This window comes from Salarias fasciatus, unplaced genomic scaffold, assembly GCF_902148845.1.
Source record: "Salarias fasciatus unplaced genomic scaffold, fSalaFa1.1, whole genome shotgun sequence".
NCBI classification, from domain to species: domain Eukaryota; kingdom Metazoa; phylum Chordata; class Actinopteri; order Blenniiformes; family Blenniidae; genus Salarias; species Salarias fasciatus.
In genome coordinates, this window is record NW_021941382.1 from 473558 (window position 1) to 495929 (window position 22372).

At 47.0% G+C, this 22372-nt stretch overlaps 1 protein-coding gene across 1 annotated transcript; it reads left to right on the forward strand.

The window, feature by feature from the left end:
• Positions 1–1045: 1045 nt before the first annotated feature.
• On the forward strand, positions 1046–22023 carry LOC115385363 (NACHT, LRR and PYD domains-containing protein 12-like). Its single transcript, XM_030087347.1, has 12 exons — positions 1046–1119; positions 1956–2160; positions 2720–2824; positions 5189–5293; positions 6252–6382; positions 6497–7782; positions 7837–8351; positions 16243–16416; positions 16668–16850; positions 17217–17390; positions 17527–17741; positions 19222–22023. Exons 2-12 carry the CDS (start codon positions 2114–2116, stop codon positions 19263–19265), a joined length of 2979 nt encoding a protein of 992 aa, XP_029943207.1. The 5' UTR covers positions 1046–1119; positions 1956–2113; the 3' UTR covers positions 19266–22023.
• The last annotated feature ends 349 nt before the right edge of the window (positions 22024–22372 follow it).

A 22372-nucleotide genomic window follows, 5' to 3' on the forward strand; every position in this document is an offset into this window, starting at 1 on the left:
GAGCAACCAGATCACGGATTAGTTCATCCAGCACGACCAAGATATCCCGGCTTAATGATCTTGATTTTCTTGGTTTTGATCTTGGTTTTGGTCTGGAACCGATTTTCCCCCTAAACCCTGAGTTTCCCTCCGTCTGCACCCACTTTCAGCCACACAGTGTTTGACTTCCTCAACAGGTGAGTTCAGGGGAGCAGAGATCTGCCGTCAGTCACAACAGTCATTTAAAAACATCAGTCTTGCTTTGTTAGAAATCCATCTGGCTCATTAGATGGAGACTACTTTCACAACCATGGTGTGTCCTCCTGACAATGATCCTGTGGATGAAAGTGCAGTGTCACTGTGCTGAGAAGGAAATATTTTCCGCCAGATTGTGATCAGACCGTGCAGCATTTCTCCACAGTTATCGACGACACTGTGTGACTCTGCGTTTCCTCGTGAATGGGAGTGCATGGTCCCCCTACGAGACGATGCCGAGGTCTCAGCTGTTTGAGCAATATTTTTATATTTCACTGGAAGATGCTTCTAAGTGCACTTCTCACCTGTTTCATTACTTATAAAAGGTAAAATAAAATAAATTAATTAATGCACTGCAACTTTTCCCCTGTGACTGTGACAACAAAGGGTGCATTAAATCTGAGGCACTGACACGAGCAGCAAGGTCTCCCTTTTTTTAATGCTGCAGCAGCATTGAACTCATTTCCAAAATCATGTTAAAACTCGCGTTAGGAGCTGCCATGGTGGCTCGTCAGATCAGAGCTCCATTGACACTGCCTTTCTATAGCCACGCTGCAGGCGCTCAACTCAGTGAAACTGCTCCAACTTGAACAAATGAACTCAAATCAGCTGCTGTGGAACTGAAAACTCATTCATTCTCAGAGAGACTCAGTGTTCAGAGTCAGACTGAGAGTTTGTTGACTCTGCTTCAAGAAACTAAACTGACCCATGCTCTCCTGATGAGCTCGTTCTGTGTCACACACTTCTGGAATGTGGTGCCGTGACTTCAGACAAACAGAGGAGGAGCAGCTGATGTGTTCCAGTAATCCAGGTGAAGCAGTCCGACCAGGAAACCAAGACGAGAAAGACTGAGCGAGTTCAGACCGACCGAGAGAGGAGAAGCAGGTGAGTGTTGCTGCAACTGTCTTCTAATGTCACACTGTGTGTGTGTGTGTGTGTGTGTGTGTGTGTGTGTGTGTGTGTGTGTGTGTGTGTGTGTGTGTGTGTGTGTGTGTGTGTGTGTGTGCGTGCGTGCGTGCGTGTGTGCGTGCGTGCGTGTGTGTGTGCGTGTGTGTGTGTGTGTGTGTGTGTGTGTGTGTGTGTGTGTGTGTGTGAGCCAGTGAAAGGGAGAGGAAACTTTCGTAGCATTTTCGTTTCCGTTTTCACAACGACGCTCAGAGCAAATGAAAATATCATTTTTTGAAAACTCTGTCTGCATGGAAACGGGCAAAAACAAGCCTTTCTGGGTCCGACGACTTGCTGCCGGCAGAAACGTTGATACTGGTCATGTGCAGTGGTAAATAGTTCTGCACATGCTCAGTAGATGAACAGTCAGAGCAATGTTTTCCTCCAGTGTCACGACTCCCAGTCCAGATTCTAGAGTGTTGTTCTCCGTGTTCTCCAGTGTTAATGTTTAAAGTATTGTTCTCTGCAGCGTGTGTGTCTGGTTTCATTACGGAAACAAACAACAGCACCAGCTAGTGTCCCAACACGAAAACTATATAGATTTCAGTATCTGTCGTTAATCATTGTCGTAAACTTGAAACTTTTTGAAACGAAAATGCAAAAACAATGTATTTTCACTGGAAACATTGTGAGAACAGGGAACAGTCAAATATGAAGAGTGTGTAAAGAAAGAAACTCAGTGCAGTAAAAGTCTCCCAGCAGTCTAAACCTACAGCAGAAAATGTTCTCCAGAAAATGTTCCAGAAGCATCTCTCACTGTAATCTTTGTTCAACAGAAAAGAGTCCAGTCGGACCTTCAAAGCAGAGACTTTCAGCCTCCCGATCTGAACCTGGGATCTGGTTCCACATGAGAGGAGCCTGAGAGCTGAGCGTCAGTCTGGAAGAGGTTGAACAGGTTTGTTTTGTTGCTGGTTTCCGTCTCAGCTGACTGAAGATGAGTGATGTGGATGAAGAGGAGGACAGACCAGAGTCTGTGGACAGGTGAGAGACGTCAGCTGCTCCTGCAGAGTCCACCAACACAATCCACACAAACAGCAAACAGGAGAAGAGATGCAGCTCTCGGTGTTTCTGTCTGCTCAGAGTGAGCTTCACTCTCTGTGAACGTCTCCTTTCTGTCACTCTGTTGATCTTCACTCTGACTTTGAGGCTTTCATGGCTCCACTGCAGTTTGCTGCTCTCCTTCAGTTCATTACAGCTGCACTCAGAAAGATTCAACCCTCAGTGGAAATCAGTTTTTACTGTTTTCATCTGATTTAATAAATACTCAAAACTGTTAAAAGCTCCATATGAATGATTTCAACACTTCTTTGTCCAAATGAAAAAACAACATGCTTCTTTTCATTTGAGACGTTTCCTGATCTCAGTCATTTCCCTTGATTAAAAGTTGAGCTGAGTCGACTGGACTGGTCTAAAGAAAGGAGAAAGCAAAGAAATCAAATGACAAACTGATGGGAACATTGGTGATGTTAACCTCTCTGTGGATATCCCAGCTGTCAGAATGAATTTTCTGACATATTTGTGCGTGTGTGTGTGTGTGCAGACACACAGCAGAGCCTTCAGGAATAAACAGGCTGTCTCTGGAGAGTGACCGGTCCAAAGACTTTCCACCAGTCTTCAGTGGTGAACCTGGACCTTCAGACACAGAGTAAGAAACTCTTTCTTTCTTTTCATTTCCTCAATATTGTTGTGTGTTGGCTGTGTATCTGATCAGTGTTCATTGTATTCTGATTGTCGTGAGTGACACATGGACTCAAAGGCCGGACCCAGCAGGTAGTGAGAAAAGTGTCCTTTATTAGTTCTCAGAGGAAAAGGACGCTGCAGAGCTGGGGTCGTGCAGGTGAAGGTCAAATGTTGATTCTCAGTCGAGGGTTGGGCAAGAGTCTTGATGGGACAGAAAACGATTCTAATCATGACACTTAAAACATTAAACGGAAGCTGGAAAGACTGATGGAACAACAGAGGCTTTCTCCTAACTGGTTGCTGAGAGGAGAAGATCCTCCTGAAGTCCAGTCCAGAGCATCACTGCAGCGTCAGACTCTAACATGGAGCTGCAGACTGCAGTCAGAAGAACATGGAGAGGTGCTGCCTTCCTGTTCCATGTTTCCAGAAGACGTCAAACCTGCTGACACACAGGAAGAGTCTGGCTGTGACTGATCCATCCGTCCTCCAGCCACAGAAGGTTTTCTGAAACCACCTCCCTGCTTCTGTCTTTGGGAATTAGTTCTGCTTGGTTCAGTACGATCACACAAGGCCTCATCGGCCTTCAGACTGAATGGAGGAGTGTGCGGGGTCAGCTGCTTGCTGGACTCAACTTGAGATTGGCCTCTTTCTGTTTTTAGACTTTTAGACTCCTGTTTGAGTTTCCTGCATGTTTTCTGTGGTTTGTTTCCTCCATTAATCCAGACTTGGTCTAACGTCTTTCACTCTCCTCTACTCTCTCTGTTGGCTCCATCTCCATTTATCACCTAAAACTTTTTTCCTGTCCATCTTGGAAAAAGTAGTGACAGTCATTGGTTCTGTCTGTCTGTGTTGTCACATAACAGTGACTGAACCATGCTAGCGTGAGCGTTGTTCACCAAACACAGAACGATGAGTACAAGAGCAGAGTCTCAACTGAAAGTGGGAGACTCGGAGTTCTATTTTGGTGGACCAGGCACAAGTGTGCCGCCCTGCATTACGTTTACGCCACGCCACTGGGGTGTGTCCTGGCCATTTTGCAATTTTGGTGCACAGCACATTCTGGAGCAACGCCACACAACCACTGCAGTCCCTGCCAACAGCGCATGTAGCAAAGAGGGAGGAGAGAAGGTGAGAGTGGGTTTAACACAGTTGACTCTAATCGTAGCCAATCACATCAACGCCTCTCCTCGCCTTTAAATGCACTGCGGCCATCACCATGAACCAAGACAGCAGCTGCAGGTGGTCAAAACTTCTCCCAGGAGCAAACTGTGGTCACCTATATTTAAACCCTGCATAATAAAGAAGAGTGGTGTGGACGGACCACAACATGAATAAACTGTGATGGCAATGAAGTCAGAAGCAGCTGTGCTGAAATGACATCAAACTACCTGCAGATTGATTCAAGCAACACCAACATTTTGATAATCAATAACATGTGATCACCAATAACATCCCCCAGATCAGAACCCATCTTGGTGCTCTGGGCTCCTCTGTCAAGTCCAGCATCAGAAATCTTGGGGTCTGGTCAACCGACCAAAAACTGTTTTTACCACTTGAAAAATCTCTCTAAGGCAGAAGAATGTTGTTCAAGTGTGGCCTGGAATTGATTATTCACGCATTTAGATGATTGTAATTGTCTTTTCACTTGTTTTAACACAACTGTTCTGAACAAACTCCAAACCATAAAAAACTCTGCAGCCAGACTCCTGACAGGAAGACCAAGAACGTCACACATTACCCCCGTCCTGTCGAGTCTTCATCGGCTTCCTGGCAAATCTCGGATTGACTTCTGATATTCCGAGCTTCACCTTTCCAAGGTGGGGCTTTGGTGACCCAGGGGCCAAGGAGGAGGTGGAGGGTGCAGGTAGACAGCGTCTTGCAGGACGGAAAGCTGGGAGATGTGGGCAATGACAGATCCGTGTACCAGAGCTAGGACCAGCCGTATCAGGGTGGCGGATGCAGCTGAACACCTCCACCTGCAGGGGACATCTGCGCACAAAAGAGGTGTTTGCTTTTTAAATTGAGAGGCAGTAACAACACCATGCCATGAGCGAGGCCAAACAAGCAATCCCACTTTCCTAAGCAGGCACGAAATTGTCCCTGCTCCAAGCTGAATCTGTTGACCGGTCCTCCTGGTGTGCAGCCGTGCCACGGTGGTGCTCCACGAATGACCACTGCATAGACTGTGTAACGGTCCGCCACCGTGTGCTGTGCCACAAAAATAGAGCCCTCTAAATTGAGTTCATTTTGTGTGTGTGTGTGTGTGTGTGTGTGTGTGTGTGTGTGTGTGTTTGTGTGTGTGTGTGTGTGTTTTTGTGTGTGTGTGCAGACACACTGCAGAGTCTCCAGGATGCATCAGATTGTCTCTGAAGAGTGACCGCTCCAAAGATTTCCCACCAGTCTTCAGTGGTGAACCTGGACCTTCAGACACAAAGTAAGAAACTCTTTGTTTCCTTTCATTCCCTCTAGTGGTGCAACGGATCACTGAACTCACGGATGGGATCGTTCCTTGGATCAAGAGTCACGGATCGGATCAGTTTTCAGATCAGCAAAAAGCAAAAAAAAAGAAAATCTATGTTTTGTCTGTTTATTAGAAACTTAAATTATTACATTTAAATATATAAAAGTTGTGCAAAAGGCATAATAGCTTCTTTTTAAGATAATTATTATTGAAAAACAACTTGAGGTGCAATTTATATGAATATCTCCTTCATTTAAAATATAATAATGAGCCAAAAATTAATTTAAAGTGTGACAGCAACATAAAAAGGATGGTTCAAAAGACCATTAATAAAATGAAACTCAAAGGTAAACATAAGAAGACGTCTTCCTTGAAACAAGGAGAGGAACCTGACCTGAACACAGCGATAGCATAATAGCTTTAGCCCGGTCGGACTGCGCAGGGAGAGGCTGCTTAAATGCTGCGGTGTCGCTTCAAATGTGCGGACATGCTCGATGTGTTTCCACTTTCATATGGCTTTTTTATGCCACAGTGCCGACACACACCGTCACGGTTTTGCCCACTGACCTCTTTCCCTCGTTGTCATATTTGACAGGGAAACCAAAATGCTACCATGCAGGGGATTTAAGTGTCGCGGGGCGTTAAAGCTCCTCCTTTCCTCCGCACGCTATGTCTACTCTCCTCCTTTCTCCGCTTGCCACAAGCTGTGTGCAGACTGAGCACAACTTTCTCTTTTTTCCGCGGGTCACGTATGTGCCAAACCGATGACGTTGATCCGAACGGATCACGGATCAATGATGATCCGTTGCACCACTAATTTCCTCCAAACCAGAGCGAGCGGATTCACCTCAAGGATTCTGAAGTAGGTTGAGAGTTGAAGCTGGATCTTTGTGTTGTGTTGCTCAGAGTGAATGTTGCTTGGTGTCCACAGAGAGAAGAGGAGTGATGTGGGACACCAGGTCTGCAGACATTGCAGCAGCTCATACCGGGACCAGGGTTCTTCATCAGGAGCCTCCTGCTGTCCTCAGTGTGCAGAAAGATCCAGAAGCAGAGCTGCACTAAGTAAGAGTGGACGTGTGTCTGCTGAGGGACTCGATTGTCTTCACTGGATTTGTTGTGTTATAGAGACATAAAAGCTTGTTATCTGTTTTAAGACTCGTTGTTGTCTGTGAGCAGGTGTGGGTCTGCAGCAGCTTCTAGAAGAACATAAGAAGAGTCTGAGGAGGAGATGTGAACATGTGACTGAAGGAAGTGATGAAGCAGGAGGAGGAAGCCTCCTCAACAGGATCTACACTGAGCTCCACATCACAGAGGAACACAGTGAGGAGCTTCAGAGGGAACCTGAGCTGAATCATCTGGAGACAGCTTCCAGGAAGGAGAGCCTCCATCACACTGCCATCAGGGTTCAGGACATCTTCAAAGCCGCGGCCCAGCAGCACAGACACATCCGAGTGGTTCTGACCAGCGGCGTGGCCGGCAGCGGAAAAACCTTCTCGGTGCACAAGTTCAGTCTGGACTGGGCCGAGGGCCTGGAGAACCAGGATGTGGGGGTGCTGGTGGTGCTCTCCTTCAGGGAGCTGAACCTGCTGGGAGAGCGGCCGTACAGCCTCCTCTCGCTGCTGGCTGTTTTCCATCCCACGCTCCAGAAGCTGACGGCAGAGGAGCTGGCTGTCTGCAAGCTGCTCTTCATCTTTGACGGTCTGGATGAAAGCAGACTGTCTCTGGACTTCAGCAGCAGCCGGCGGCTGCTTGACATCTCCCAGCAGTCTTCAGTCGGCGAGCTGCTCACTAACCTCATCCGGGGGGATCTGCTGCCCTCGGCTCGGGTCTGGATCACTTCCCGACCGGCGGCGGCCCATCAGATCCCTCCAACATGTGTGGACAGACTGACAGAAGTGCGAGGCTTCACTGACGCCCAGAAGGAGGAGTACTTCAGGAGGAGGCTGAGTGATGAGGAGCTGAGCAGCAGGATCATCTCCCACATCCAGACCTCCAGGAGCCTCCACATCATGTGTGGAATCCCAGTCTTCTGCTGGATCACTGCTACAGTTCTGGAGCACATGTTGAGCAGCGAGCAGAGAGGAGAGCTGCCCCAGACCCTGACTGACATGTACTCCCACTTTGTGCTGGTTCAGACACACAGGAAGAAGCTCAAATACCATGAAGGACATAAAATGGGTCAGAGAAAGATGACAGAGGCTGACAGGGAGCTTCTTCTGAAGCTGGGCAGGATGGCCTTGGAACATCTGGACACAGGAAACATCCTGTTCTACCAAGAAGACCTGGAGCAGTGTGGTCTGGATGTGACTGAGGCCTCGCTGTACTCTGGAATCTGTACTCAGATCTTCAAAAGAGAGTCAGTTATCTTCCAGAAAGCCGTCTACAGCTTCGTCCATCTGAGTGTTCAGGAGTTTCTGGCTGCAGTCTCCATGTTCCACTGTTTCACCAACAGGAAGACTAAGGTACTGAAGACCTTCCTCGGAGAGGACTGGGAACACATGGAATCAAGACCGAAGTCTTTTACTGACAAAATGTCAAAGTTATTGAGAAACCAAGATGCTTTCCCATCTCTAGACGACTTCCTGAAGGTCGTCCTGCAGAAATCTCTCAGAAGTCAGAACGGCCACCTGGATCTGTTTGTCCGCTTCCTTCATGGTCTTTCTCTGAAATCCAACCAGAGACTCCTTGAAGGTCTTCTTGGTCAGACAGAGATCAGTCCAGGAACCATCCAGAGAGTCATCAAGAACCTGAAGGAGATCAACAGTGAGGAAGTGTCTCCTGAGAGAAGCATCAACATCTTCCACTGTCTGATGGAGCTGAAGGACCTCTCAGTACATCAGGAGATCCAAGAGTTCCTCAAGTCAGAGAACAGATCAGAGAAGGAACTCTCTGAGATCCACTGCTCAGCTCTGGCCTACATGCTGCAGATGTCAGACCAGGTCCTGGAGGAGTTGGACCTGAAGAAGTACAAGACATCACGGGAGGGACGGTGGAGACTGATCCCAGCTGTGAAGAACTGCAGGAAGGCTGAGTGAGTCCACATGTCCTCATGATCAATGTCTCAGTGATGTTTGTAGAAAGTAGTTCCTGTAGTTCCTCTGTGGAGATGATCCTCAATGATCTGTCATGAAAAAGCCATCAGTGGACTCGTTCGATTAGCTGCCTCAAATTATTACTTGATTATTATTCAGCTATTCAGCTATTAAATGCTGAGTTTTGTGTCGTTGACTTTCGTTTGATTCTTCAATTAATGAAAGTAGATTCTGCTTTGTTTTATTCCTAAATATTTTTATCAAATGTCGTTTTTACGTAATTACAACAATAACCTTCAGAGAGGGACATCTTTCAGTTTTGGTTCTTACTTGGTGTCATGATTGGTGTGCCATTGGACCCAAGCGCAGAGACACAGAAGCAGGATTGATGATTGAACAGGTTTATTCAGTGCAGAAAACCATGAGGGCTGCAGCTGGGCAGAAGCGCCACAGGTCATGGCGAAGTCGTGGCGAGGCGAGACAGAGCAAGACGTGGCAAAACCTCCTCTCTGCTTGGCAGAGCAGCCGAATCCCTCTGCAGCAGCAAAGGAGTCTGGTAAGGGTAACAATCCGGCAAGGAGCAGGTGGCAGGGGGAGGTTTATATAGGCAGGCAGAGTGGCAGTCCCCAGGTGAATGCAATCAGCAATCAGCAGGACTCAGGGAGACTGAGACTGCCTGCCTGACCAGTATCCTGACACTTGGACTGTCAGGCTTCCTTCTTATTCTGCCTCGGATTTCATCAGATATTATCTATAATATTCAAATTCAACTGAAATGTTTCCAGTTGGACTCCTCAAATTCATTCAAACAGCCCTCATAGCAATGAAAAATGAAATTTTAAAAAAGCAGATACTCTCTTGGTCTTCTTTAGACTGTAAAGATCTGATGAAATAATTCTTGTCAGTCTCAGCAGCAACTTAAAGGTATATTGGAGGATTCTCCGCTGATTTCGTACAACATGGCCTATTTGCCATTTTTGGAGCACTGCGCATGCGCGGCTTCCTCCCCATGAGGACTGTGGGAGCGCGCACATCAGCCGCATGTCAGTTTGTTTACATCCGCGCACTGGAGCATCGTCTTTCCACATATGATTGAAACGCATTTATAATCATGTCGAACTCTTCTTCCAATCATACATAAGAATACGATTCGTAAAGCAGTGTCTGTTTATGCAGCAGAAACACATTTGAATGGGATAATCAGCATGTTACCTGTCCAGCAGAAACTTCCCCACGTCCTGATCAGTCCTAAATCCCGTTTGTGCTTTGAATGTCTGCCACCTCGTAAAGGAATCTCTGAGTAAAACATGCGTTTTGCCTTCTTTTCTATGGCCTTTCTTCTATCCTCCGGGACCTTCGTTTGGAGACCCGTTTTATCCGATAATATGAAGGGGGGGGGGGCTTGTGACTGCCGGCCTGGAACACACCGGCCGTTCGGGAAACCTCCCAAACCTCCCTGTGGCCCTGTTCAGAGGTGTTCGTGGGGGGAACAAGCCGCTTCTGCAATGGTTGCTCCCGCTGCATATCACTTCCTAAACAATGCGCGGCTCGAAACAAGCGCGCGCACAGAGGCGGCGACTGGACATGATACGTCATCACGCAAACGCGTTCCCACATTGATTGGCATTATGACTGCCCAATCACAAGTTGGAACCATACAATTCTGATTGGTTCTAAGGATCCTCCAGTATACCTTTAAAGGTGCATTAAGGAGTTTTTCAACTTTAAAAATACTTTTTTCCATCATAAATATGTTACACATTTTTAATGATGTGTACAATGTGCCCTGATATATTCATTGCAAGTACCGCTAACAGCGCTAAATTGTCACTTGAAAGTTGCAGTGCCGGTCCGGCACCAGAGTTTTTTTGGGGAGAATTTGAAAGGAATGACGTAACGCACGCTCCGGCTGGCCTGATGGAGTTAAGTTTCGTTTTGTCCGCCATTACTCCGCCAGATGCTTAGTGAGCAACAACTGAGCAGGATATTCCAGAAAGTAAGAAAAGACTGGCTTCTAGCACTGCCACAGCTCCACACAGACTCCACCAGGTAAAAGAAACTTAAATCTTACTTGAGCACTACTAAATGAGCGAGGAAAGAGTTCCCATCTTCCGCGCATGCGAGCCACAGGGACGAGTTTTTCACTAAGCTGCTTTACGCCCAGGGCCTGCAGGGGGCGCTGTTTCGCATAAAACGTGCAAACTCCTTAAGGCACCTTTAAATGTGGAGACTGTGTCTGCCTCTTTGACACCACTTGGAAGCTGGTTCCATAAAAACGGTGCCTGATAGCTAAAGGCTCTTCCACCTAATATCCATTTAGAGACCCTAGGAGTCACCAGTAACCCTGCATTTTGAGAGTGAAGTGCTCTGATTGGTTGATAAGGCGTTAAAGCATCTTGGAGATAGGTCGGAGCCATCCCATTTAGGATTTTGTAAGTCAGGAGAAGGATTTTAAATCTAACTCTAAACTCAACAGGAAGCCAGTGAAGAGATTTTAGAATGGGAGTAATGTGTTCACGTCTTCTCGTTCCAGTTAATAATCTGGCGGCCGCATTTTGAACCAACTTAAAGTTTTTTAATGCACTTTTTGGGCAGGGTGCAAGAAGGGAGTTGCAGTAGTCCAGTCTAGTAGAAACAAATGCATGGATGAGTTTTTCTGCATCGCTTCTAGGTAGAATGTTTCTTATTTTAGCTATGTTGAGCAAGTGGAAATATGCTGTTTTACAAGCCAGGCTGATGTGTGCTTTAAAGGAGATATCCTGATCAAATAAGACCCCGAGGTTCCTGACAGTAGAGGAGGAGGATACACTGACGTTATCTAAGGTGATAATCTGTTCAGATAGACACTCTCTCAGTTTATGGGGGCCTAGTATAATGACCTCTGTTTTGCCAGGATTAAGACGGAGATAGTTCGTAGTCATCCAGGATTTAATTTCTCTGATACAGTCACTGAGTCTGTCTATTTGATTAGTTTGATCAGGTTTCATAGATAAACACAATCGTGTGTCATCTGCATAGCAATGAAAATTGATATCGTGACTTCTAATTATGTTCCCTAAAGGAAGCATATATAACAGAAATAAAATTGGCCCGAGCACAGACCCTTGAGGAACCCCATAACTGACCTGGGAGCACGGTGAGGACTGTTGGTTAACGTGAACAAATTGGTACCTATTAGATAAATAGGATTTGAACCAGCAGAGGGCTTTTCCTCTGATGCCGACCTCACATTCTAACCTCTGCAGGAGAATATTGTGGTCAATTGTATCAAAAGCTGCACTGAGGTCTAAGAGAACCAGGATTGAGACTAGACCTGCGTCAGCCGCCAATAGCAAGTCATTAGTGACTTTAACTAACGCAGTCTCAGTGCTGTGATAAGGTCTATATCCTGACTGAAATTTCTCAAATAAACTATTGTCCTGTAGGTGGCGGCAAAGCTGTTTAACCACGACTTTTTCCAGGACTTTTGAAATAAAAGACAGATTTGATATCGTTCTGTAGTTGGCTAGAATATCAGGATCAAGATTAGGTTTTTTCAGCAGTGGTTTGATTACTGCGAATTTAAATGACTGTGGCACATAGCCAATTTCTAGAGACGTATTTATTATAGTTATGATCGTATTTAAGATAACTGGAAGAATATCTTTGAAAAGCTTAGTTGGAATTGGATCTAGGAGACAGGTCGAAGTTTTAGAAGACATTACAATCAAAGTAATCTCAGCCCCATTTACTGATGAGAAACTATCTAGTATTTCAGGTATTTCAGGTGGCGGCGGTGGCTGGATTCCCTGAGCTTGATCTGAGGAAAGCGCTTCACTGATTTTACCTCTGATGGTTATGATTTTATCATTAAAGAATTTAAGAAAGTCATGGCAGTTTAAAGATTCTGGGATTATTGGTTCCACTACAGTATGACTGTTTGTCAGTCTGGCTACAGTGTTGAACAGAAACCGAGGGTTATTTTTGTTTATTTCTATTAAACAAGAGTAATATAATGTCTTGGCTTTAAAAAGAGTTTGTTTATAGCTTAGCAAGCTACATTTCCAAGCCTTCAGAGATTGTTCCGATTTAGATTTACGCCACAGTCTTTCTAATTGCCGAGTTTTTTGTTTGAGAACACGGGTTTCAGAATTAAACCATGGAGCAACGCGCCTGGGTCGATTGGTTTTCAGTTGCAGCGGAGCCACTACGTCAAGGGCAGATTTTAGTGAGTGCATAGCACTGTCAGCCAACTGATCACTATTATCACCACTGGTCAATAAGCTCATTTCTGTGAGTTCACAAGATAATGCAGCAAATGCAGGCTGGATCAATTCTTTGTACCGAGCCACAGATTTTTCAGATAATGTCCGTATCAGCTGAATTTTATCTTTTTGAGCAGAATAGTCTTCAATCAAAACCTGAAAAGTAATTAAAAAATGGTCTGAGAGTATGGGGTTCTGAGGGAGAACATTTAGGTCACTGACCTCTATCCCATATGTTAAAACCAGATCCAGGGTGTGCTTGTGACTATGAGTGGATTCATCAACATTTTGAGTGAAACCGATACTCTCTAATACTGCAATAAACACATTACTCAAACTGTCACCAGAATCATCCACATGGATGTTGAAGTCACCTATTATAAGGATCTTGTTTATGAGTCAATACTATATTGCTTAAAAACTCTGAGTACTCAGTTAAAAAGTCAGAGTAAGGACCAGGAGGTCAATACACAATAATTAATAGCACAGCTTTTTGATTCTTCCAATTTGGATAAGTAAGCAATAGTATTAAGCTTTCAAAAGAGTTGAATTTAACATTCGTTTTGGGTTTAAGAAGAAGACTGGAGTGCGATATCACTGCCACACCTCCACCTCGACCTGTTGATCTAGCTGTTTGGAAATTAACATAGGTTGGAGGGGTACATTCATTGAGCCTCACATAGTCATCTTGCTGGAGCCAAGTTTCTGTTAGAGCAAGGAGATCAATGTTATTGTCACCGATAAGGTCATTAACTAACAGAGATTTAGTGGAGATTGCTCCAATGTTTAGTAGACCACATTTTATGTATTTCCTACTGGAAAAGTTATTCTGTCTCGTACAGGTGTTAAGCTTTTTACCCATTGACTTTTTTTTAATCCTTTCAGCACTATGGACAGACACAGTCTCTGTTTGCCTAGGTAAACCTCCATGCTTGACTTGTAAAAATCCGGGAGCAGGATTAGTGACGGGATCAACAAGATCAACAGAGGAGCGTTCTACATGACTGCTCTGCGCCCGGGGCTCATAGCTGGTTTGTCAATTTAGAGTACTAAGCCGATCAGCCATATTGTGAGCTAAAAGGGCTGCACCATCCAAAGTTGGGTGGATGCCGTCCCTGCGGATGAGCCCAGGCTTTCCCCAGAAGGTGCACCAGTTGTTTAGAAAAATAACTCCATTTTCCTCACTCCATCTAGACAACCAGCGATTGAATGATGAAAGTCGGCTAGACATTTCATCATTGACCAAATTGGGCAGGGGACCAGAGAATATTACAGCATCAGACATCGACTTAGCCAATTCACACACCGAGGCTACTTGTAATTTGAGCACCTCTGATTGTCTCCGCCGGGCATCATTACCGCCTGCGTGAATCACGACTCGACGGAATCTCCTACCTTCCTGTTTTAAAAGCCTAAGATTCCCCTTGATGTCACCCACTCTGGCCCCCGGGTAACACCTAACCTTCACCGCTGGCAGCTTCACATCTCTAACTATAGAGCTGCCAATCACCAGCGTGTCCAGTTCAGCCGGTGTGTCGTCGCTGAGGGGAGAGAACCTATTGCAGACGTGAAGCGGTTCTTGGAGTGCTACGTGGCGGTGCTTAGCACTAGCCTTCCTCCGGACTGTCACAAACCGGTCCTGGTCTTGCCCTGGCTGCTCGGGACATGCTGCGGGGCTAGGCTTGCTAACACTCCTCTCACTGCAAGAGCGGGCTGCGAGCCCTGCCGCTACCTCGGCTTGGCGCAGTAGACTGAATACGCGGCTCAAGTTATTGTTGTTGGCCGCAGACTCAAGCTGTCGGGCTTCTGCTTCTGAGAACCCTTTCCCTATCCTCAGCGATGGCCACATTGCGCAGGCGGTTCAGTCGCCGATACTCCGTGAGGGTGCCGCGGAGCTGGGCCTCACGTCGCTGGTCGATGATGTTTAGAGTCCTCTCTGATATCCAGGGCTTTCTTGGGGATGGTCGTGAGCGTCCGAGGACATTGTGAGCAGACTGGAGGACACTTTCCTTGAAAGTTGCCCAGTCTGTCACTTGGTCGGGAGCCAGGGCATCAAGAGTGCGGCGGATGGAGCGACTGAAGTCTGTGGCAATGTCGGCGTCATTGAGTCGGGAAGAGTCGGGGCGAGGCAGAGTCTTGTGCTGGTTGGCTCAGAGCTTTAGCTTCAGCAGGGCCACCAGCAGACGATGGTCTGTGTTGCTAAGCTGTGCTTCTCTGTACGCCCGGCAGTTGGTGACAAATGACTTCCAGCGTCGAGAAATGAGGATGTGCTCCAGCGCCTTCCTGGTTCTGCCATCTTGGCTGTACCACGTCCAGTTATGGATTTGTTTCCGAGGAAACCAGGTGTCAGCAAAGCAGAGGCTGTTATGGTGGCAGAGAAGGAGGAGGCAATTGCCATTGTCATTTGTTTTCCTGTCGATGAAGGTGGTGCTGACAGGTGAGCCGGGGGACTGGTCGCTGCTGGATAGAGTGGCGTTGGCGTCAGTGAGAATGATGGTGACGTCGTGTGGTGGAGCTTGGCTGACAGCCTGGTGGAGTTGGTTGAAGAACGTGTCCTTCACATCCTCATCAGCGACATCCGTGGGGGCATAGGCGACAAACACTGTCATCGTGCCTTGGTGGTGGAGGAAGAGAGCAGGCAGTAGTCTGTCGCTTAGGGGTGTCCAGCTGATGAGGGACCTCCGGAGGACTATTGAAATGGCAAGAGCCACACCATAAAGGCCGGTCCGGCTCTCTGGGCCACTCCAGATGTAACAATGGTCGCCTGCTGTTCTTTTGCCATTACCTTGCCATCGGACCTCACAGAGCCCTGCAGGGAGATGTTGTAGCGGCAGAGCTCTGGGGACAGCAGGGTGGCAGCTCCGGGGCGAAGGAGTGTCTGGACATTCCATGTGGCAACACGGGTCCTACGACGAAGGTCGATCCGTACTCGCTGGTCGGGGGCAGGCTGGGGTCCGTTACCGTGTGGGTCAGTCCGGCTTCTTTCTCTGGTCAGTTTCGTAACAGAAGAGGTTTCTCCTGGGTGGGTTGTTGGCCCTCCGCAGGATATCCGGTTGGTGGGGCTGCCATCTCACAGCGTACCGACACGCTGGGGTTTGTAGTCAGAGTTGCCCTTCTCCTCGACAGACTGCTTACCAAGGCTTACCAAGCTCTGTCTACCCAGGTTTGGAGGCAGAGTTGTCCTTCTCCTAGGCTATGTTGGTCCACGGCACCCTATTCTGTTTTATTCAGGTGCAAGCCCCTCAAAGGAGGACACCCCTATCTGCCACCCAGGGGATGCGCCTCTACGCCGTAGAGCCCCAGCATGAGGTGTTGTTTTCACCGCTGAAAAATCTCCCAGCATGACGACGTTGGTCAGGAACTATGTTGAGCAACAAGCTCAGTAACTGAAAACACAACATGGAGCAAAGAGCAGAAAGACAACAGGGCAGGTTGGAGTGTCTGGACATTCAGCTCCACTCCCCAACTTCACTTCAACATCCTGAACTCAGGACATGAACTCCACATGTGAAACTCCATGTTCTCTCCTTCATGTGGACATGAAGCCAAAGTCAAACCAGAGAAGAATATCTGAAGCTCTGATGTCAAACAGTCCAACAAAGTGTCCTCTCTCATAGCAGTCTGTCCTCTCTGTGTCTCATTACAGTCTTTCTGGATGTGAACTCTCTGACTCTCACTGTGAAGTGATCTCCTCAGCTCTGAAGTCTGACCCCTCCCATCTGAAACATCTGGACCTGAGTTACAACATCCTGGAGGATTCATCAGTGAAGACTGTGTGTTCTGGACTGGAGAGTCCAAACTGTAACCTGGAGACTCTGAGGTCAGTTCACTGTCTGAAGCTAGAATCTGCTGGAGTCAAAGGACTGAGAGGAGTTTAGGAGGATTCCAGATGTTTGGACAGAGAGTGGACTGAGCTCTGCAGCATGTTGATGAGAGCTCTTCTCCTCCTGGTGGCTTCAACTGTTTGGACTTTATATTTCTAAACTCTTCCAGTCTGAACCTTCTTCAGCTCTCAGTCACTTCAACATCAAACTCTGTCCTCTAATCTCACTACTTTCTCTCTTTGTTTAGGTTGAATTTCTGCAGTTTATCAGAGATCAGCTGTTCTTCTGTGGCCTCAGCTCTGAAGTCCAACCCCTCCCTCCAGAAACATCTGGAACATCTGGACCTAAGTCGGAACCACCTGCAGGATTCAGGAGTTGAGCAGCTGTGTGGTTTTCTGCAGAGTCCACTCTGTGGTCTGCAGACTCTGAGGTCAGACTCCATGTTTTTTTCAGTACGGTGGTGTTGACACTAAAGTGCAGACTGCAGCTGCTTTTGTCCTGTGATGGTGGCAGAACCGCGTACCCCGAGATCCAGGGAATCACAACCCCTCTTCCACCTTCCGCTCCAACCCACCTCCTCCCCCACATCACACCACTAGTCATCAGCCTGAACACAAACTCTCTCACATTCCCACACCACCGTCCTGTCATAACCCCCCCCCCCCCCCCCCCACTCCCCCCCCCCCCCCCCCCCCCCCACCCCCCCGGGAGACTTCCCCAGATGCCAAGGGGACAATGAACCCCACATCCAAGACCCGGAAGTTTGTCCTCTCATCTTCTTTGTCTCTTTATTCAGGTTGGAGCACTGCAGTTTATCAAAGAACAGCTGTTCCTCCTTGACCTCAGCTCTGAAGTCCAACCCCTCCCTCCTGAAACGTCTGGACCTGAGTGGTAACAAGCTGCAGGATTCAGGAGTTGAGCAGCTGTGTGGTTTTCTGCAGAGTCCACTCTGTGGTCTGCAGACTCTGAGGTCAGTTGACTGTCTGTTCCTGTTGTAGAAGGAGGAATGTTTGTCAGCAGCTGTGATCTGAGAGCTGCTCATTTCTCCATCAACACATCTGATTGGTTCCTCCTCATTGATTCTGCTGCTTTCTCTCTTAATTCAGGTTGGTTCAGTGCAGTTTGTCAGAGGTCAGCTGTTCTTCTCTGGCCTCAGCTCTGACGTTCAACCCCTCCCACCTGAAAGATCTCGACCTGAGTGACAACCAGCTGCAGGCTCCAGATGTGCAGCAGCTAGTTGCTCTTCAGAAGAGTCCAAACTGCAGCCTGCAGACTCTGAGGTCAGTAGATGGTTGGAGTGAGTCCATGCTGCTTCCAGCAGGTTTGGACTAAACACAGTCAGCGTGAGAACAAAGATCCAGTGTTTGAATCTCAGTTAGGCTGTGAGAGGAGAATGTTGAGCAGCTTCAGGATTGGACAGCAGACGGTGTGGGTGTGTGCTTCTTGGGTCGGTGGCTCTCTGGCTATGGTCGCTGTTTGCCGTGGTCCTTGGGGGTGTGGGGGTGTGGGGGGGTACTGGGTGGTGATGGGGGTGCTGCGGCTTCCCCGGACCCCTCTCTCTTCCCGCTGTCATTCACACACACACGTAGGGTTTTGGGAGGCGTGCTCATCAAGTTGGGTGTGATGGAGGGGGCCATCTAAGTGGCCTCAATCACTGCACCCTTCGATGGCTCGCCTCTCAGTCTTAATTGCACTTAGTCATCTAACAACCAAATACATACAAACACACACATCTGGGGGACTTGGCATGCTGTGTCGGGGGTGGGGCTGTTCAAGTGGATGGGACTGCTCGTTTAGCCTCGCTCACGGCACGGTGTGGTTACTGCCCCTCAATTTTAATCACGAACAACATACTCCATCAAGGAGGGGGAGGAGGAGACTGGCTATCTGGGCCCTGAGGGCCTCTCTGGCCTGCCTCTGGCCTTCTCAGGGGTCAGAGGTCATATATGCATGAACACTATCACTATCACATTTGCATGATCACGCTGATCACTCTTCACATTTTACCTGTGGACTCAGTTACCTTGTTTTCCTGTGGTGGGTTAGACTAATGGTGATCTCTAGTAGGCCTCTCCTGATGCTCCGGTGTAATTTCATACTCGATCTCTCAGTTTGCACTCCCCAGCTCACTACTAGCCATATTCTTAAAAAAAAAATAAAAAAGTCCGTAAGATGCCTTCTGTCATATCTTTATGTAGGTGCAGTAGCTGATTGTCTGGTGTTTAAAAAAAAAACCTGGTTCTGTCAGTCTTGCTGTTAGCTATCGAATTTGGGTTTGTCAATCTCTCTGTTAGTTATCGGTGCTGTGGTTTTGGATTGTTCTCTGTTACATGTGATATGTCGTAATATGAATCTCTCTCTCTCACTCTCTCTCTCTCTCTCTCTCTCTCTCTCTCTCTCTCTCTCTCTCTCTCTTGCTCTCTGAGCGTTTTCGTCCCGGTCCTGTCCAACTGCCATGCCAGATGCCAGTCTCAAATAAAGGCAGCAGCAGGAAGAGATTCAGTCTCTTCCTGTTGCTAAGATTAAAATCTGTTCGAACAGTAAAAGGCTTCAATCATACAGTATTGTACACCCCAGCTGCCGAGCAGGACAAGGGTAAAAACAAAAAAAAACAAAAAAAAAAGAAAAGGATTGGACAGCAGAGGACACACCGTCAGCCAATCAGAGGAGCCACAGGCTCATTGTGTTGGTCTGACAGTGGTGGTCCTTCATGAGCTCTGAACTGCTGACTGCTGCTCTGAACAGGACTGAAGTCCTCACTGCTTCACACACTTTGACCATCACCTCTCCTCTCTCTGCAGGTGGAAGGACTATTGGGAGCAACGAGGACGATATGTCTCCTTAAGATCTACTGAGAGCAGAGCTTCATCCAGCAGTGAGTGACAGAAGAACCACCAGAAGATCTACTGAGTGTCAGTGGTGCAGTGTGAAGAGCTGTGAGAGCCCAGCATCAAACCAGGGCTCCTCTGGATGTGACAAAGAACCTTTGCTTCATTGACTGAACTTCCTTCTGCTCTTCACTCTCCTCCTCCTCCTCCTGTTCCTCGTCTTCATAACTTCTTCTTACCTCAGATTTTTACATCAATAACCTGCCAATGTTGTTACATTACATTACAAATCCTATCATTCTGAGAGATGTTATCGACTCACAACTTTTCACCTCACAGTGTGAATCTTGGGAACAATGCATACAACTTATATGGGAGCAAATCCCAAGACTGCAATGAAAAGAATTATTCCTCTCTATGGGCTCTTCACACCAGCCCTGTAAAATCCAGATTTTAAACCAATTCAGGACTTTCTGATAAAACCGTCATCATTATGCATGTGTGAAATACCCCCCCCCCCCCCACTAAAGATCCAGATCTTTCAACTGAGCTCTGGACCACCTGAAGAGGCTGGTCTCGGAAGACTTTAGAGTCTTCCAGCAGACCTTCCAACAGCTCCAGAAGACAGACGTGGAGCACAATACCTTAGAGTAGCAAAATAAAGAAAGCCAACAGTGCAGTCAGAAGAAGCAGACACACAAAGAAAAACTTCAGAATTGTCTCGTGGAAAGGAAGCACAGATGGTCGGAAGAATCACAGTTGTTTGTTATTAGCCGCTAGCTGGCTGCTGGGGTGGGACCTCCGGTTTTGGTCCGCACTAATCAAATAAGCCGGATTTCTTCTTCTGCCTGTCTGGTCGGTGTTCATTTTGGCCATCAGCGGCCCCAAGCGAGCAGCTGCTGTAATTGTGTTGTCTTGCTTTATCATACCGAAGCAGACAAGGTGAATGCTGTCCATGTCATGTTTTTGTCATGTCATGTCATCTCTCCACGCAACCAACACTGCCTAGCATTCTGGGTAATGGAGTTCTTTATAACATTCATAATAACACAGTAATTGCACGATGTTGTCCATGTGTTGATCATTCAATGGTCTGCTTTCAACAGTGCAGTGTGCAACAGGCCCAACCAGAGGAAGGTGTGAAAATACCTGATATTGTTCAAGAAAATCTGGTTGTTTTTGAACAAGGAGCTAAAGATGGTAAATTGAATTAATAAATCAAAATGGTCACCCTACCTCAGCTCTTGTACATTTTTCAACAGATTCCTATATTTTTATGCAATTAATTTTTTCTCAGTCTTGACAAGCTGGTAAACTCATTCCTTTGGTACAATAAAGACTCATATTTAGAAGATTCTTCACCTCCCAAAGGTCAAGAGTGGCCGAGCGCTGCCAAGCTTCCGTCATTACTACTGGGTGTGTAACATCAATAAACTCGGAACTCAAAATCTGTACATGGTGTGTTTCCACAATGGGTGCACACGGAGAGATCCTCATCTAACCTGGCTGTGGTCAGCAGTGTGCTCCCAGTTACCTCCTTCATAGGCCCAATTGTGGCAACTCCTTAAAAAAACTGGAGACAGTTCAGGAACACCTTGTCCAATATGGGTTATCTCGTTTTTTTTCCCCATCTATCATAACCATAACTTCCTACCTGCTCCAACCCAACATTTTTTGACTGGTATTAAAAGGGACTGTTGTCCATTGAGATCCTTTAATATTTATGAACATTTTTTTCCCCAGTTTTCAGTCTTGATTGTCAAATTTCATCTTCCAAACTCCATAATTGTCATTATTTCAAGATTAGGCATTTTGGTAAAACCTTCATTTCCTTAAACAGCCCTTAGACTCCTTTCTATCTTCAGAGACAGACTCTACAAAATGAATCGTTATCATTTATGATTAGTTCTCTGCGTTAAATCCAGCCCGGCTGGACGCCCTTTGAGCTGTGTGGAGTCAGGACTGCTATTACTGATGATCGATGGAATTACGTGAAGACTCTGGTACACATGTCCTCTGTGCATGCAAGACACTGCTTACTTCAATGCAATGTCTTGCATAGGCGCCACTACATCAATGCAAAGCCAGCAAAGATTTACCTGCATAGATGTGACTCCTGTAACAGATGTACACATTCACCAGTAAAGACATGTTCTTGTCCGGTCCGAGGCTGTCTCTGTTCTGGTCAGAGATATTTAACACACTTGGAAGGTCTTGGGTAGCATGATCGATTCCGACCTCCTACCAGCCCCCTTTGGAGTCCCATGAAACACTGACATGCCGAACACCTCGACATAAGACATAGCCTTTCCTTCTTCACTCATCAGAAGGCTCATCCTTCTGAAATGGATACATCGGCTCCTTCCGACCCACAGCGACCGGTTACATGTAATTCTATGCTGTATCAGTCTTGAGAGATTTAATTCTCCCTTTGAGGTTCCGTGAAAATCTTTAACGAAACTTAGCAACCTTTCATTGACCACATCTAGCCCTGCCACCCAAGCGCTGTGTGTGGTGTGTACAATAAATATGTCTTTGAGATAGGGAACAGAGTGGTTTCAGACCCATTCTTCGCCTTGCACGTCACCACTAAAGGCCTCAGTATATTTCCCCGTCGTTCCTACGACGTATACGCCGAGCCCTACGTCGGCCCTACGCTAGGGCTTGACGCGCACCTCCCAAAAATTCTGACTTCGCGTCGAGGCGACGCGTGGTGACGTGAATGTCGAGGGCTGTGATTGGTCCGCTTTCGCATTGTTTATAGAATTAAGTAGAACTCACCCCGAATGCTTTTCTGATCCGAACAGTGCTTTGGGAGAAATTTAGATCCAAAATTGAGCGGCGCACATCGCTGTACTGTTAACAGTGTTAGCACTGTTAGCAGACCGGGCTATGTGTATAGCCGCTCCTAAAACGGCTTTAATCGTCCAAAAACTCATTAGTTTCACCAATATTTCATCCTGGTCCGCTCAGCCTCTCCTCCACCACAGCCTGGTGTTGCCAGATATGTCATATATGCAGATATATGTTCAGTATATGCACGCATGTCTGGATATGCATGTCTAGATATCTATGTCTTTAGATCTATGTCTAGGTAAAGCCGGAGCTACGGAAGCCGCACTGT